The 18,494-nt window shown below is 45.6% G+C and overlaps 1 protein-coding gene across 3 annotated transcripts in view; it reads left to right on the forward strand.

Moving 5' to 3' along the window:
* Window positions 1-17,243, forward strand: part of LOC142814231 (uncharacterized) — a 36,783-nt gene extending 19,540 nt beyond the window's left edge. For 2 of the 3 annotated variants that reach the window (XM_075892569.1, XM_075892570.1), the window contains exons 6-7: window positions 3,322-3,435; window positions 16,122-17,243. In XM_075892569.1, the coding sequence (XP_075748684.1) occupies window positions 3,322-3,435; window positions 16,122-16,125 (118 nt within the window). In that variant the 3' untranslated portion in view covers window positions 16,126-17,243. The remainder of the gene's footprint in view (window positions 1-3,321; window positions 3,436-16,121) is intronic. The other variant, XM_075892571.1, reaches the window with a different exon arrangement.
* Window positions 17,244-18,494: the final 1,251 nt, after the last annotated feature.

Raw genomic sequence — 18,494 nt, forward strand, 5'->3', positions numbered from 1 at the left:
GTTGATGCCTCTTAATTGCGCTAGTTAACGTTCTTTGGTATGCCTATCGTAAAGTTAAGCCTAAATATCTACGTAGAACGCATCTAGTGCAATGTGGTGCTACTACATGTTTATCGCACATATGCGAGCGCTCGTCGCACGTCTCTATAAAGAAATCAACTGAACAGGATGCCTAGCCAGTGCAAATATAAATTGAGTGGTGAGATCAGTCACTAATAAAGAAGTGCTTTGACACATCTGCAACGACGTTAGAACAATCCGTGTTGTCGCCATATGACAAAAAAAAGTCTGTTCACCACAAGGGTGAAGCAGTGAATGTGATAGCAACAAATTGCAATGTTATAGAAATGAGGTTGGCAGCTCACTCTTTGGGAACCGATATTACGCAACTGTACTTACAAAACTCTGGTTTAAGAGTATGGCCGCTCCAGGAACACTCTTTGACATTATTTTCGCGTTTACGGCTGCAGAGATGGTCAGAGTATGTTCTCACTTGCAATGATAGTTTTCTTTGCTTTCATTCTTTGACATGGGTGCTAAAAACCTAATTAATGGCTGCTCTCTGGATGTCGGCCTTGTCTAAACTTCAGCATCATTTGTTGGCCCTGTCCAAATAACAGCAGCATTTGTCGGCCTTGTCTAAATAGCAGCGCACTAATAAGAACATTCTCCGAATATATATGAATGTTTTGCATCAAATGATCCTAAATTTTGTTTTGTCTGCTCCAGATTTGCTCCAATACACAGTTCCTCCTGCTCCAAATCTGCTCCAAAACACTTTTTTTTGCTTTAAAAATTGCTCGAAATTATAAACTGGCTGGATCACTGCTGAATGCATGATGTTCTAGTATGACGAGCATATGTTGTTGCAAATGACTGCTGCATGTCTACTGCCTTATCTTTGGCACCCATCTTCAAACAGGAGAAGTGGCATTGGGTATATACAAAATATCGGATATTCTTGTGCAATAATTTGACCACTTGGCTCGTTTTCGGAGTCTGGCTCACTACAAGCTGCTAGTGAGCATTATTGCGTAGCTTGCGCGTTCATTTTGTACTTCGAGACGTGCTCATTCACATGTGAGTGTGAGTAATAGCAGTTTTTTAAATCGTCTATCACACCTCGGTCCGCCATCCAAGTTACTTGATGAGCACGTAACCAGGGAATTTATCAGTGGCTCGCAGAACTCTGAAGAGGGACTTGTTAAACCCCTAGGAAACTGCTTTCAGAAACCGTGTAATAGTAGTATACAACTTCATTGTAAAAGGAAAACCAAGTTTGTTGTAATATGTAGACTTCATGTTGAAAGCATTTTTGGACACATTGCTGATGCCGGGTTGAAAGCAGATCTCGACCTTCAAGTCAGCCTAGTGGATGCGCCAGTGATACTGTGGAAGTGCTGCGAAAACGCTCTTGCTACAGTACAAAGAGTACTCGGTGAGAGAGAAAGAAGTGCTGGCAAAAGTTGGCTGTCTACAGTACAAAGAGCACTCGGTAAGAGAGAAAGTAGTGTCTGTAAAGTTGGCTGTCCAAGCCCTACTAAGTTATGTCGTGAAGTTCTCAGCAACACAATTAATAGAGGAGAAAAACTACTTGGCTTTCACTTTTGTGTACTCTTGGGGGGGGGGGGGTGCATTAGCGACAGTGTAAATCTGTATCGTTGACACTGTTGTGTGTCGCGACATTTGTCTACCACTTCTGCTGATAACTATGCAGATGTACTGTATTTACTCGCATGATTTGTGCACCCCTAATATTTTGTCATGTTTACGGGGGAAAAAAATATTTACTCGCACATTTTGCGCTCCCCAACCCGCCCGAGTCAACTCACCGGCACGTGCACGAAGGGGCCTTGGATCTTTGGATTCTTTAGGTAGGCAAGCCGTTGAGGTGAGCGCAGCCAAATAGGCTGCGAGTGCGAAGTCCCTCATTCCGAGGCGTTCCCCCGAACTAGGTTTCCTAGAATGCCGTGCACGAACTCTCAAACCTGTTGACGGGTAGCCAGAACTGCTTGAGCGTTTGCCCCCTTTCTCTCCATCTCTACCACCGTGATAATGCACGCTTGCATCACGACAAGGGCAACTATGGCACCGGAGGCGTGCGAGCGCCAGTTCGGCCTGCTGTGCCAACTGTTCCCCTGGCTCTCTGTGTCCGCTCTGCAACGCGTGTTTGGTTGATTTTGGAAGTTTAGGTTTCGCCATCCATCCTTCGTATTTTTGCTGTTCTCTTGTGATGGGCTACAGTAATAATGTATACAGTAAAATTCAAGCTCGCTGTTGTGAAGTTGGCCAAAGAAAACCACAATCGTGCCACCGCCAAGCACTCCAGCATGAAGTTCTTCGACGTGTGTCGACTGGCGGGATCGGTATGGGAGAAAGCGAAAGAGTGCGCACTTGCTAATGCAGGTTTCGTGGTGCTGAAGAAGGCCTTCTCAATTATGTGCGAACGCTCTGGTTCATCGGTATCGCCGTGTCGTGGGACCTAGTTTCTCCCAGCTTTGTCGAGAAAAAGCTTCCATAAAATAGGAAATTCGAACACGCTGGCCGAAACGGAGGCCAACGCGCTTTGGGATGGCAGTGACAGCGGCCGCGACGATGATTCTCAATCGGACCTCTCGATCAGTGATTCCGACTACACAGCGCGTGACCTAATCTGACTGGCTTTTAGTTTTTCGTAAGAGCTATAATCGTTTTAATGCTTGAATGCAAATGAACTTGCTTCTCCAATGTTCTACAAGATGTGAAATTACCTGCTCCAAAGTACTTCAAGATGGAGCTTTTGGCTGCTTTAAAGTTCTTCTGAAGAAAAATTTTGCTGCTACAGAAATTGCTCCAAATCTAGAGTCCTCCATAGCACCACCGGTCACATAGCGATTCTGTGGTTGTGGCATCCTTTTTCCAAGAACGAAGCTATTAGGGCTAGGTGACTTCCTTACGATCAGGGTCAGCTGTGTGTAAATATAGATAAAGATTACTCCAATTTCTCAAGCAAAGTAAATTCCTAGCCCTGGGGAGGAAATACCAACTCCGCTGTTGTATCAGTCGGTTTTTGTATACTAAAAACTTACTCGGATCTGAATCCAAAGCTAATGCTTCATGTCTGCTCTGCTTCGAAAAATCAGTTTTCCATAAAATTAGTCAGCCCTATGTTGCTTCATGCTATGTCTACTCTGTGGAAGTGGCATGGATCGGAGACTTAAACGTCCCAGTGTTTTTTGAAGGCTTGGTGGGAGGTGTCCTGCTTAGTTTGTCGAGAGTTGTCTGTGCACGCCTAGTCGGTGAAATAAGGGTACCGAAACTAATTATGACCTGTGGGTGCAGGCAAGAGCTACGCAGGCACGTGGACTGCGTGCGCCAGTCCCAGGGCGGATTCTCGCGAATGACCTTCAACCACATCGTGGCACTTGTGCTCGGCCACATGCAAAACAACATGCAGTAAGTACTGACAATAAAGCATTGCAGCATGCTTGGTATTGCCAGGGGGGGCTTGATGGTGCGCAACCCCTCGTTTCATCACAAGGTGTTGTGTAGTGAGGGTGCCGGCAGGATGCATGTAGTACCACTGGAAGTACACAGCTGAGGAGATGGAGGTAGTGCAAATGCTGCACGCCCATATGTAAGCAGGAGCAGCTTTTCCCGCGTGCAAATGCTGCACGCCCATATGTAAGCAGGAGCAGCTTTTCCCCGTTCCCCCGCCGTAACCCCAAGCGGTTCTAATGGAGAAGTAGATGTGTTATAATGTAGGTTCCTTTTTCTTTAATGCGACCAGTTTGATTACTAGTAGTTAATTGCAGTCAGACGCTTTGATGTCATTGAGATAATGTCGAAATGTCCCATTCGTGGCGTGGATAGTGTTGTGCATTTACCTTAGTTTTTGCATACGCAGAGCACTGTTGTTGACAATAACATTTTACTTCTACAACGTTGATCTTTCACTCCGAAGTAAACATTATTTCAGTGCCCCTTTAGGGGACATAAGTGAAATAGGGAATCTGTTGAGCGTTCTCAGAGTACCATTTACCACTCTAATGTAGTTACTTTGCCATCCTAGCTTGGTCAATGCAGGAGAAAATCTAGGTCTGAATCTCGCTTTCAAATTTTGTGCACGATGACACACATTTCCAAGTTTTATTGTACTTAGGCTACATTGGCTCAAAGAAATTCCCCAAACATTGTAAATTAATTCTTTTGCCTCCTAAAGGAACGATGTGTTTATTTTTACTGATTAGAAACTATAAAGAACCCAATATACATCAAAATGTGTTGTCACTAGCCTTGTGAGAATAGCCGGCTTTAGAAGAGTTAGTGGTTTGGGCCTGTTTGTGAAGCCTACTTGATGAAATGAAGCACCTGAATGGGACAACAAAAGGCATTTCGTCCCATGTGTGTCCTTTTGTAGTGCTGTGAGAATTGAGCCTTCTTTTATGAAGTTTTGAAGTGAATTCAAAGCCAATACTAGTGTTGTTAAAAAAGTCTAATCATTTCGAATCGAATTCAAATATATATTGCATATTATAAATGGGCATATTTGTAACTAATCTGCTCAATGTTTAAAGAAAAATTAAAAGAAGGCCTGTGCAAATGCCTTTTTTTTTTTTGGCTTCAATGGAAGTGAATTGATGTAAGAGCAATATCTTCACTTAATGTTGAAGTGGGGCTTCACTGCAGGGTGGATTTCCCATGGATAAGTGTTCTCGTGGCTTCTACGTTGCGCTTCTTTGTTGCGGCAAAACCACCTTTATGGGGGCAATATTAATGAGAACAAAGACACATATTTATATGAAAAAAAATTCTAATACTTGTCTAACGAGGAAAATGAGCCCTTAAATTTCCACTTCTTTCCTTCATCTTTACAGGGGGTTACATGCAAACGAATATTCAAATCCACATACAGCCGAACCCGGGTATATCGAACTCGCCAAGAAATGTTTATTAGTTCGATAAATGGCATAATTCGATATAGGCCCGGTTTAGGTTCTGACACAAAGGCACATAACAAAGTAGAAGAAAAGTACTTTATTAATATGGTGGCTTACTTGCGTGCCCTACTGTGGAACAAAATAGTCCCGGATTTTTTTCTGTGTCAACGACTTCGCTGCCTGCGACAGCACGCACGACTCCACGTTGTCCAACGAGTCGGAGCAGCTGAGGCCGCAACCTTCCACATTCAAGCAGTAGCGCCGGGCCAACTCAAGTGCACTAATCACTTTGGAGGATGTAGGCAATGGGCCGTCGTCGATTTCTATATTGCTGTCGCTTTGGCTCGTGGTCGGTCCGACGTCTGCAATGTAATCCTCATCCTGTAATTGGCCCATGATGGGGAGATCATCGTCCGCACCGACGAACTCGTCGAATGTCGATCTGTCGACAGTGCCCGGGAACTTTGCCAGCTCATTCCAAACTTCGGTGGAAACACCTGCCGTTTTGTTCAGTGCTGTCAGAATTTGGGGTGTCATCACCAGGCATGCGGAAGCCGGCATGCCTAAAGCAGTTCTGGATCATCTTCTTCTTGACATCTGCCCACGATCTACTCAACATAGAAATAGCTCTGAGCAAGTCGATCTTAAGCTCCCTGCCGAAAAGAAGGTTCTGCAGCAGCCTCTCCACCAGGCGCTTCCGATAGCCGGCTTTCATTGCACGTGTAATGCTTTGATTCAGTGGTTGCAGTAGAGACGTAGTGTTCGGGGGCAAAAAACGCAGCTCGATGTTGCTGAAGGTCGTACAGCAGTGGTGCGATGAACAATTGTCCACGAGCAGGCACACCTTGCGATTTTCGCCTTCCAAATCCTCATTCCACGACGATAGCCATCTGCTGAAAAGCTCCCCGGTCATCCACGCTTTTGAGTTTGCTCGGTAGGTAACTGGAAGCGACAGCACATTTCGAAAACACCGCGGTGGCGTGCTTTTCCCAATAACCATAGGTTGAAGCTTTTTCTATCCGTCTAAATTAGCTGCCAACAGCACGGACACACAAGCTTTCTTTGCCTTGCCGCCGCTTGTCTTGTCGCCACGAGACGCAAGTGTCTTGTTTGGCAACATTTGCCAAAATAGAGCGGTTTCATCTGCATTGAAGATATCGTGGGCTCTATATCTTGCTGCGATATCTCGCCAGTTTTCCTCAAGCCATTTTTCTACGCTGTCCAGGTCCGCCGCTCTGCTTTCACCGGTAACAGCTTTGCCAACGATGTCGTGCCGTTCTTTGAACCGCTGAAGCCAGCCTGAACCGCCTTGGAAATCATTCCTGCCAAGCAGAAAAGCAAGGTCCTTGACTTTCTGCTCGATCATAGGGCCGTACACCGGGATGTTTCGCGACCGAACGTCCACAAACCACTTGTAAACAGCCTCTTCAACATCTTCGTACACAGCAGCGCGCACACGTCGCGGGCGCCACGGGCACCTGGCTTTTTGTCTGACTTGGCCCTGATGTCTGCCTTGTTCTTCAGGATAGTAGTACTCAAGGTGCTCCTTGGAATTTTGTACGCGCCGGCAACGTCGGACTTCTTTTCTCTGCGCTCAACCCGATTGATGATTTCGAGTTTCACGGCAAACGGCAAATTTTGCCTCTTTGCGCAAACCACGATGACAGCGCGCCAATACAGTTCACAGAGCACCAACAGGAAACACCACAAACGACGCTGAATCGGCAGCAGCAGGCACACAAGCATAAAAACAGAAAAAATGGCGCTCACTTCTACCGCCTCCGCCCCTCTGAGAAAGCACGACGGCCTCTTATTGGCTGCGAGTAGGCCAGGATCATTTTTTGGAGGGGGGTGTTCGCCCGCGTACAACCGGGTCTAACCAACTTTTTCTAGGGTCGCGCCGGCAGTTTTCTCCGCCACTGCGAGGGAAAGCCAACTTGCGAGGACATTTTTGAGGCACATGGAGTTTGATATATCAGTTGTCGTTGCTATTTTCGTTCGATAAAACAGTAACTTTTGCTATATATTCTCAATGTAAACTTACCGTGTTTAGGAATTGTTCGATATACGGGATAATTTGATATAAACGGGTTCGATATAGTCGGGCTCGACTGTATAACTAATCCGGAAGTAACAAATATTAGTTATAACGAAGTAAAAGAACACTCTTGCAATAGTGTTAGAACATACCTTTATAATGAATATTCGGATATAACGAACTTATTTTCGTGTAGTATACGATTCTGTTATAAAAAGGTTTAAGTGTGTACACTTGGATAGACGCTTTCATGGCTTTGCACCCCATCACTGCAGTGAAACAACTTTTACAGGGGATTACATGCGGGATAATATACAGGTGAGGTCACATATAACTGCCTCACTTAAAATGAACTTTCGCTCAAGTTCAACTATACCCACTTGACCGTAAAAATATGCAATATTTCAATGGCACAAAATCGCACTTACACAACGAACGTCTCTGAGCGTCCCCGATGGGTTACAGCGAACGGAGTCTGCACTCCGGCGACTTCACAGGAAACTACTTTGGACCATCGATAAGCCATCGGCGAGGTGCCCGTAGATTCTCATTGTTAAACGCCGACCCTGCCTCCGCACCTCTTTAGTTGTTTCTCTCCACGAACATTTTTTTGTTAGGCACCCCTCAGTCCTTAGTTGCCCCACTACTATGAGCCTATGAGCACCCCACATCGCCAGACGAGGCTCGTGTTTTCACGTTACTATCAATCTTTTGAAGACCGGTTGGTCAACTAGTCTCCCCTCAGTTTTTGATCACTGGTTTTCGCGTTGGCGCCGTTAGCCTGGAGTGACCAGGCCATTTGCCAACATCGTCGGCCACTGACTGCACCCGATCGTCTACGTCTTGACTGGATTGGTGTCGTATTGTTCCAGTGCAAGCGCGTACGCTACCCCATCTACTCTGATAATTCTCGGTTCATTCCAAGTTTAGGACTTGTTCTCGCTCACTTCGCATTCTGCTCAGCAAGCCCTTTGCATGCGTGTGGAAGTGTAAAAATGGCTTTTACACGGTACGAATCGCGTCGGTAAGGCCGCACAAGCCCATCGGCACCACCAAAAGATTCTTTTACTTCTCCCAAATTTTTGCACTCGCCCAAATTTTTCTGCACGTGAGTTGGACATTTCGCCTACCTTTCGAGGCAGCTACCCAACTTGCCTTTTTCCTGCGTGTTTTGGTTTTCAAGGTCGCCTTCCCGCCGTATTCTCCCCTTTCTCCCCGCTGTCGCAACTCTTCGACCTTCTCTCTCGGGTCTGCTTCTCTCTGCTTATCGCAACTACTTCACCCGTCTCCACTGCTCCGTGACGTCAACCACGCTGGCTCGAATTCAGAAGTTTCGTTTTTTGACTAGAGCAGTTCCACGCATTCTGGCTTGTGTGTTGCGTGTGCGCGTCCTACTCGCTTTTGGTGTGCGTGTGTGGTCAGGATGGCGGATGGGAGGCCTTCCGCGCTATTTCATACCGCTCAACAAAACGTCGAAAGTGTGACCGCTTGGCTTGGGCGTAATGCGCGTGTTAGGTACCGCGATGTGAAGCGCTTGCTCATAGCTGTTAACTATCTGGCAGCCAACTTGCCGTTTCGGGCATGCTGGTATTCAGCCGTGAAGATGGTGAAAGCTTTGGGAGTGTCAGTGGTGGCTACATGTGTGCGAAACTGTTTTCGCGGTGCTGACTTTGTCAACGTCAGGCCCGATGCCAGCCCGAAGCTTCCAAATAGGACCAGTCCGGCGCCGATTTTTAGCGGTGCATTGTCGACTTCGACATGGGAGAGCGGGCGGGACATCTGTTCGACAATTTCATTATGGCCGATGATGCTGACACCGCAGAACCGTGCGTGGATGAGGACATTGTGAATAAAGTGCATTGCAAGAGCGATCTGCAGGACTTGGATGGAAATGGTGACGAAACTTTGGAGCAAGTGCCCACAAGCGTGCTTGTACCAATCGGCTACATTAATAGCCTCAGGCAGCTTGCATACGCCACAGGCTCGGCAAAAAGCAGGATGCTGCTCAAATAAACTCGAGGCCATCCTTATTGCCTCTGCTCTTTGAATCACATGGGTCGCGGACTTTTTGGGGAAAGAAATTGTGTGTTCACTGGCAACTTTTCTTTAAATCTTTGTTTTTATGCATTTACAACTGTAAATGCTGGTGCTAACAGGACCTGACCCAGTAACAAACTATGGTCTAGCGTAGGTGGAACCTTTCTAAAAGTCGTTCATTTTTACCACAGGACACTGGTTTCTTGTGAAAGAATACTTGCATTGTAAAGGGGTAAAAGAACATAAAGGGGGAACCGGACACAGTAAATTTTGTCTAATAGATGCATGCATGTGTGATATAAAAGTTCCAGTGTGGTGGCAGACGTTAAATACTACTGCAAAGTACTTTAGAAGCAATTAAGGGGAGAAGCGGGTCTCTGAGACCGTAAGTTTTTTTTAAAATGCTGTATTTGGATTTTTCCACTATCACTGCATAATCTCACCAATTTCCACGCGTCCTAGACTGGTAATTTAGCCATTAGAGTAGTTTATGCAACGTTAGTGAGTTGAATTTTTGGCGATGGACGCGTGAAAAAACGGGCTTTTTTAGCGCCGTGGTGTTGCTGTTTTACGCTTGCTACAGCAGCTGTCTTGGTCGCATTCGAAAAAGCCGCCCTTTTTCCTTCATATCCCGCCACGCTTGTTTTCGTCCACTCAGTATCCGCGTAAAAACAAAATGAATCCATATAAAAAAAAGCCCCGTCACGTGAGCCTATTGGTGTGGTGAGCACACAGGACTAAATCGCGCCTTCCGAATCGTCGGGCTCTCGAGCTATCTGCTGCGTGTGGCAGCTGACTGCACGCAGCAGACAGCTCGGGGGTGTATGTCACTTTGTACTCGTCGGCTTCCTGAACTCGCGTGAGCTAGCGAGAAATTAGAACAAGCATCTCTGTATAGTCTCTACGTTCGACAGTATACTGGTATGGCGCTGAACGGGCTTGACGAAGCCGCCGGGACAGTGCGGTAGGCCTACGCTCTCGGCTGCGTTTTCCCGAGCTGTCTGCTGCGTGCGTCAGTAGAGCGCACGTGAAGCGGCGAGTCTATCTTGCTCACATGTCTTTGTTCTCGTCGGCTTCCTGAAACCGCGTGAGCTAGCGAGAAATTGGAGCAAGCGTTTCTCAAGTCTGCACATTCAGACACTCCGCCGAACCAGCTTGACGAAGCGTGCCGCAGACACCGGGCGAGTGCGTTAGGCAGGCCTACGCTCTCGGCCACCTTTTGAACCTGGCTTGAACCTTTCATCATGCCGAAGCCGTATCGCAAGTTCGCACCGCTCACAAGTTTGGATAAAAGCGCAAGAAATCTACGGCAAAAAGAGATGATGGCGTAGGTATATTTGATGCGCAGCTAGTACAGGATGGCGCGGCAACGGAACACGATCCGTTGGATGAAAAACCGACATCTCCGCCTGTTTCTCTGGCTGCCTCGGACGACGTCGGCGCTAGGCAGCGCATAAGGAAAGCCACAACCTTTTTGACGAGGGCCGATTGTGGGCAACAGCAGAAAGTGAGTGCTGATAAGATGAGCACCTTATCAGCAACTTCGGCAAGTGAACGCTCGCGACAGAGCGCGAGGACTCAGACCCGTCTGCGGCTACCTGCAGGATCGTTGATTTATCCGCGATAAACAAGCTTCTTGAAAAAACGGCTAAATGCTGGACATGCAGTGGGACCATTTTTATTGAAAAAGGTGAGCATGAATATGGACTTGTGATGAAGCTGATTTCAGAGTGCCGCAATTGTGGACTTGACAGTGAGTGGAGCTCTGGGAGGGTACCCAGTCGTGCTAAATGCGCTGCATTCGAGGTCAATATCCGCGTGTCTCATGCCGTGCAAAGCACAGGGAATAGCCAGGCAGCCCTAAACGACATCTTCTCTGTAATTGGAATTTCTCACAGGGGACTTCACCACAAAAGCTAACAGAGCCATTTGAAAAATAAACTGAATCCTGTGTCAACAAGAGCTGCAGACAAGGTCCTCTCTGATTGCGCCATGTCAGTGAAATCATACTAAGATCTGTGCTTTGGCAACCCAGGTAATGTGGCAATCTGTTATGATGGTGCATGGATAACCAGTGGCCACCTGTCACACATTGGTGTGGGTGTTGTTATAGAGCTGTTTTCTGGCCAAGTTTTAGACTATGTTGTCCTGTCAAATTTTTGAGCCGGCTGCAAGCGCGCAGAAAAATACAGTGAAGATCGGGCCACGTGGGAGTGGAGGCAGCAGTCACTCTCTTTGAGCGCTCAATTTCCCATCACGGCTTGCGGTACACAGTGATGGCGTGTGATGGGGACAGTAGATCATTTCATGCTGTTGAAGACTCCACAGTTTATGGTTTCATACAGGTTCAAAAGTTGCAGCGATGGCGTAGTGGATAGAGCATCCGCCTCGCATGCAAAAGGTCCGTGGTTCAAATCCCGGTGCCGCGCAATTCCCAACTGAAAAAAAAAATCCGCGTGGTGATGGAACTGCATTAAGAAGACTGGGGTGCGGCCTCACCGGTAACCACCGCCGGGAACGCACTCCCTCACCAGAAAAGGTTTGACCACCCTGGTGCAGCATCTGGCCACTACTTCCCACATGCATACGTCAAATGACTCACGGCCCTCGGTCCCCAGCAGCTGTGAAGCAACTGACCACGGCGGCGGTCAGATCTGCAACGCAGCGAAGGGTGCTAAGAATCTCTGGATCCAAACAGGCCGCCATTGGAACCTGAACTTGGCAACGTTTAACGCTAGAACCTTATCTAGTGAGGGAACTCTAGCTGTACTACTCGAGGAGCTAGAGGGTGTTAAATGGGATATAATAGGGCTCAGTGAGGTTAGGAGGACAGATGAGGTTTATACGGTGCTACAGAATGAGCACGTCCTTTGCTATAGGGGCTTGGCTGACAGAAGACAACTGGGAGCGGGGCTCCTAATTCACTGAAATATAGCTGGCAACATAGAGGAATACTATAGCTATAAGGAAAGGGTGGTAGGTATCATAATTAAACTGAATAAAAGATACAAGATGAAGGAGGTACTGGCTTACACGCCTACATCCAGCCATGATGACGCTTCAGTTGAAAGCTTCTATGAAGACGTGGAATTGGCAATGAGTAAGGTAAAAACACAGTATACCATACTGATGGGACACTTTAATGCAAAGTTAGGGAAGAAGCAGGCTGGAGACCAGGCAGTAGGAGACTATGGCATCGGTACTAAAAATACCAGAGAAGAGCTAGTAGTAGAATTCCCAGAACGCAATAATTTACGGATTTTGAATACCTTCTACCGAAAACGAGGAAACTGTAAGTGGACATGGAGGAGCTCTAATGGCGAAAATAAGAACGAAATAGACTTTCTACTGAGTGCACACCTAGGCATCGTGCAGGATGTGGAAGTGGTTGGCAAGGTACGATGCAGTGACCATAGAATGGTACGGTCTCGAATTCGCCTAGACTTGAAGAAGGAACTACAGAAACTGATACGCAAGAATCCAATCAATGAGCTAGCACTAAGAGGGAAAGTACAGGAATTCAGTCTCGCTTCAGAACAGGTACTTTGCTCTTAGTGAGGAAACCAACCATAGCGTAGATACAATGAATGATAATCTGATGAATATCATTATGGAGTGTGCAGTGGAAGTTGGAGGCAGGGTAGTTAGACAAGACACTGGCAAGCTTTGCCAGGAAACGAAGAATCTCATTAAGAAACGTCAAATCATGAAAGTCTCAAGTACAGCAGGTAAAATAGAACTGGCAGAGCTTTCAAAGTTGATTAATAGGTGTAAGGTATGCGATGTGAGAAGGTATAACTAGGAGAGAATTGAACACGCTCTGAAAAACGGAAGAACCGTCAAAGCAGTGAAGAGGAAACTTGGGATAGGCAAAAATCGAATGTATGCACTAAGGAACAAAGAAGGCAAAATAGCTGCCAATATGGATAGAATAGTAAAAATAGCGGAGGAGTTTTGCAGAGATCTGTACACTAGCCGGGATAACCATGACTTTAATACTATAAGAACTAGCAGTAACCCATATGACACCCCATCAGTAATGATAAAAGAAGTCAGATAAGCTTTGGAGAGCATGCAAAGAGGCAAAGCTGCTGGTGATGGTCAGGTAACATCAGATCTGCTGAAAGATGGAGGACAGATTGTGTTAGAAAAGCTAGCTACCCTGTTTACGAGATGTCTCTAGATGGGAAGAGTACCAGAGTATTGGAAGAACGCATTTATATGAGGCGTCTCTCGTAATCCTATGGTGGTTTTGGGACGTTAAACCCCACAAATCAATCAAATCTATCGACAAGGACTTAAAGAATTAGAGGCCGATCAGCTTGCTCTCTGTAGTATACAAGCTGTTTACAAAGGTAATTGCTAACAGAGTATGGAAAACATTAGAATTCAATCAACCAAAGGACCAAGCAGGATTTCGAACAGGCTACTCAACAATCGACCATATTCATACTATCAATCAGGTAATAGAGAAATGCTCAGAATATAGCCAACCACTATACATAGCCTTCATAGATTACGAGAAGGCGTTTCATTCAGTAGAAATCTCAGCCGTCATGCAGACACTGCGGAATCAGGGCGTCGATGAAGTATATATATACATCCTGGAAAATATCTACAGGGGATCAACTGCTACCATAGTGCTTCATAAAGAAAGCAACAGATTACCAATCAAGAAGGGTGTAAGGCAGGGAGACACGATCTCCCCAATGCTATTTACCGCGTGCTTACAGGATGTTTTCGGAAGCCTAGAATGGGAACAGTTAGGGATAAGAGTTAATGGAGAGTACCTTAGTAACCTGCGCTTTGCCGATGACATTGCATTGCTGAGTAACTCAGGGGACGAATTGCAACTCATGATTACGGAGTTAGACAAGGAGAGCAGAAAGGTGGGTCTTAAAATTAATTTGCAGAAAACGAAAGTAATGTACAACAACCTCGGAAAAGAGCAGCGCTTCGAGATAGGTAATAGTGCAATTGAAGTTGTAAAAAACTATGTCTACTTAGGGCAGGTAATAACCGCGGAGCCAAACCACGAGATTGAAGTAACTAAAAGAATAACAATGGGGTGGAGCACATTTGGCAACCACTCTCAAAATATGACAGGTAGATTGCCACTATCCCTCAAGAGGAAGGTATATAACAGCTGTATCTTGCCGGTACTTAGCTACGGAGAGAAACCTGGCAACTTACAAAGAGGGTTCAGCTTAAGTTGAGGACGACACAGTGAGCAAAGAAAAATGGTAGGTCTAACCTTAAGAGACAAGAAGAGAGCAGAGTGGATTAGGGAACAAACAGGGGTTAAGGATATCATAGTTGAAATCAAGAAGAGGAAATGGACATGGACCGGGCATGTAGCGCGTAGACAGGATAACCGCTGGTCATTAAGGGTAACTGACTGGATTCCCAGAGAAGGCAAGCGGGTTAGGGGGAGACAGAAGGTTAGGTGGGCAGATGAGATTAAGATGTTTGTGGGTATAAATTGGCAGCAGCAAGCACAGGACGGGGTTAACTGGCGGAACATGGCAGAGGTCTTTGTCCTGCAGTGGATGTAGTCAGGCTGATGATGATGATGATGACAGGTTCAAAAAGAGGACTGTATAAACCATGTCCAAAAACTAATGGGTACTGCACTACGCAGTCTTTTTCAAAAGCATAAAGGTTATGGTGAAACACCAAGTGGAGGAGGCTACTTGACAAATGATGTCATAGAGAGATTGTCCAGATACTATGGCTGGGCTCTGAAGTACAATGTTGGTGACGTAAATGCAATGCACCGGGCAGCCATGGCCACATATTATCATGCGACATCGACTGATGAAAGGTCCAACCACACCTTGTGCCCAAGTGGCAGTGACTCACGGTGCAAGCAGAATGCTGCTGCTACAAGGGGAGAACCGCTGCCAAGGCACACCTACAACTTTCCACAAAATGTCCATGATGCACTACTTCCAGTCTACGAGTGACGTAATGACAAAGAGCTGCTAAAACGCTGCCAAAGAGGCAAGACACAAAGTGCAAACGAGGCACTCCATTCTGTCATATGGTCTCTAATGCCTAGAGAGAAGCATGCTTCACTCATAGCTGTTGAGACTGCAGTTGCTGAGGCCGTGATGCACCTCAATTCAGGAATGAGAGAAGCCTCCACACGTATCCTCAAAGAACTTCAGCTAGAGCAAAACTCCATGAGCGAGCAATGGGCAGAAGAGAAGGATTCTCGTCGGATCATGAGTGCCGAGCGAAAGCGTTCAGCATCTTCCAGGTTCCTGCAACAAGCCAAGCAGCGGCAACGACAAAAGTGTGACAGACTACTGCCCTGGTGCTTTCTGAGGCCTTTATATGAAAATAGAAGCATTTTTATTTCTGTAGAATTTATTGAAAATACAGAGCTTTGTTTTTGCCATTTTCTCAGTTTGTTTTTTGGCCGCCTTTCATTCTTCTGACAAGCGCTTCTCAGCTTTGGTACACTGTAATTTGATAATTTTTGTCTTGATGAGAAGCTGCATGCTTAGTGAGTGCAAGAATGGGCCATATGCAACTATAGGACACCATAAATTTTAAAAAAAATGAAATACAAAAATTATCATTTCCTAATATTTGAAGGATGAACTTCTGAACCTCATAACTTTTGTTGTAGGAAAGCTAGAGCATGAAACTTGCTTTTTGCACTCTTTGATGATTGTAGAATGCAATGACATTTAATTAATCAAGATCTATCCAGCCAATTAACTGAAAAGGTGATCAAAAGATCTTTCAATTAATGACTAATTAAAACCAAAATGGTAAGAGCTACATAAAAACTGAGTTCATATTTGACATCTGCACATGTAAATACAGCATCTCGTAAGTTTTCATCACCCTAGCTTAAATATTAAGATGCCTGATGGCTAAGTGCCTCTTCCCCCTTAATAAACAACTTACCAATATGCTTTTGCAACGTAGAGGCATAGAAATAACATACTAACTTGGCTTGATCGCTTTGTTTTCAGTTCTGGCTGACAGCAATATTTTTCGTGACCCATGAGATTCATATCAAGATTCAACCATATGTCAAAACAAGTGTATTATATGTTCACTAAAAAGGCTGTTTGAACGAGTGTTACAGAAAGTTTTTAAAAAACTTTCAGATGAGCACAGAAGATTCTGCCCGTGGAGACAGCATCTCCTTGAAAGTACTGCAGCTCCAGCAAGGACACTGCACGTGGTCATGCCTTCTTTTTCTTCTTCTTTTCAACATTGTTTTCAGTCTACTTTCAATTGTTTTTCTGCTTGCTTTAGTTTGTTTATCGTGATTTACAGAAGACTGTATATAAGGGCATGCATGCTTTCTGTACAAAGTTTTTAGATTTTTTTTTTCCAAGAGAGCGAGCACTAGTCCATTGTGTTGGGCTCCACCAGGCTCGAAAATGTGCCGTATGTGAGGTCGGTTGGGGCTGTCTGATCTCTGGGCACATCTAAGAAGAAGTGTGCCAAGTTTGTGCTTTCCTGTGCCAAATGCCATCTTGGCTTCTTGGTTTCTCTACGGTGTCACTTACGAAGCTATCTTGCCGGTGACTGTGATATAAACTGGTCTCCCAACTATTTTTCTTTGCACCATGCGATCCTTTGCCAGGTGCTGTGCACGTGGCAAAGTAGTAATACGTTCAAAATGGTTGCGCTTCACCCGACCTGGCCTTGCCGCAGACGTGCGTGCAGGTTTCGGTCATTATTGCTCAAGAACAAAATAAAAGATTTTTGTAAGATTTTCTTCTGCTCGACATTTTTGAGCACTTTTTTGTATGTTTATGTCTCAAAAATAAGGCATGAATAAAGCTCAGTTTATGAAGGCTTATGGAAGGTAAACAATGCTTTCGGTCTTTGTGAAGAATAGTAGAATGCTTTGTTGGGCATGCTGGTTCGTTGAGGAAAAGATTGGAGCACAAGAACCGATGAGACGGAAGAGAGAAAACTGCTGCACTCGTGTAGTCTCATCTCATCTTGTGTCTCGTCCATTTCTGCGCTTCTCGTACACCATGTGCCTTTTTTGCCTTACAGATAACTAGCTCGAGGTGTGTGAAACGCAACTGTGCCGCGAGTAACGTAATTTCTACATTGGCGTTAGGGGCTCCCCGCAATGCCATGGATGTTATAGATGAACGTTGACTTGCTTTGAAATAGTGCCTTGTGGACTTTCTCCTCTACATTTGTTGCTAGTTTTCAGTGTTCATAATAAAGATTGCGACATGTTGCCTTTACATGGCTGCTCCCAATGTGCACTGCAACTTATTCGTGTTCGCAAAGCTACGTCTGGCTGCTGTCCAGCTAAGCTTTGAGAAAAGCTTCTCTTACGTGAGCGTTGCACATCTCAACATGCGAATGCAAGTAGCTACTCAATATGGAAGTCCCGTATCTAACTAGTGATAGTTTTAAAATGTCCCTTTTGATGTCTTGGAGTCCGAATGGTAATGGGTGCAAGCTCTGCTCCAAGATCTTGCAATCCTATCAAGGTTGAAGCATCATAGGGTCCCGGCTTGTCCATTGTGTGTTGTCCGTTCTCGTGGTGAAGAGTGATGCTGATAACAATGCAAGGTACCTGCTATGCATCATGGTGTCTGTGATTCTGATGAGCTTGTCTGTTGTGCGTCTGTACCCACTATATGCCAAGGCGAACAAGCACGTTCCAGAGCACCCCTTCTTTCTGCTGTAGTTGAAAACAATTGTGAACGCGCTTTTGCCCACGAAAGGCGATGCTAACGAAGATCGCAAGCTAGCGCGTTGGCGACAAACGCGCTAGCTTGCGATCTTCGTCAGCGTTTGAGAAGCAGCGGCGGCCCCGACGAGACAACTAGCGCGTGGTCGCTCATTCACATGCGCTAGTGGGCAACGTCACCGGTGATTTATGGTAAGAACGGTCCCAAGTGCTATGCCCGCTTGTCATGACTCGCTTTGTGGAGATACGTGGATTTTTTTGTAAAGCATTGTTGAAACATGCATTTCAGTGACAAATGCGTGATAGCATAAATCCAGTGTATCTAGGCTTTACATGAAATGTCCGAAAGAATTGTGGGAACTGGCAGGTCCGATCACTTATTCGGCAAGGGCTTACTCTAAAATAGTTTTGGAAGGGCTTCTGAAATTGTGTCCAAAAACTGTTGGGAACAGAACTCTATCGGTAATTGTGAAAAAATTCTACCCTAAATTTTGTTAAGGGGGAGGAGGGAGATGCGGAGGAAGCTTTTGAAGGCTAATGAAGGGCAGTCTTACGGAAATTCCAACTGGCATTTCACTTTATTGCAACATATGCATGTACTGTTGCATGGAAATACTTAGTACAATAGCTGCAGTTTTCATGCACATAAGGACTATCTGGTCTATTTGCTCTTTCTCTTAGCCCAACGCTCCCACTCCTTGCTGCTCTCATTGGAGCCTTGTAGCCTTAAGACTGAATGTTCTGTTCAAATTTGCATCCTACTTGTGTTCCGATTCTGGTCACATCCACTTTTTCTGCTGCAGACATCTCC

The sequence above is a fragment of the Rhipicephalus microplus genome, chromosome 4 (assembly GCF_043290135.1).
Source record: "Rhipicephalus microplus isolate Deutch F79 chromosome 4, USDA_Rmic, whole genome shotgun sequence".
Taxonomy (NCBI): Eukaryota; Metazoa; Arthropoda; class Arachnida; order Ixodida; family Ixodidae; genus Rhipicephalus; species Rhipicephalus microplus.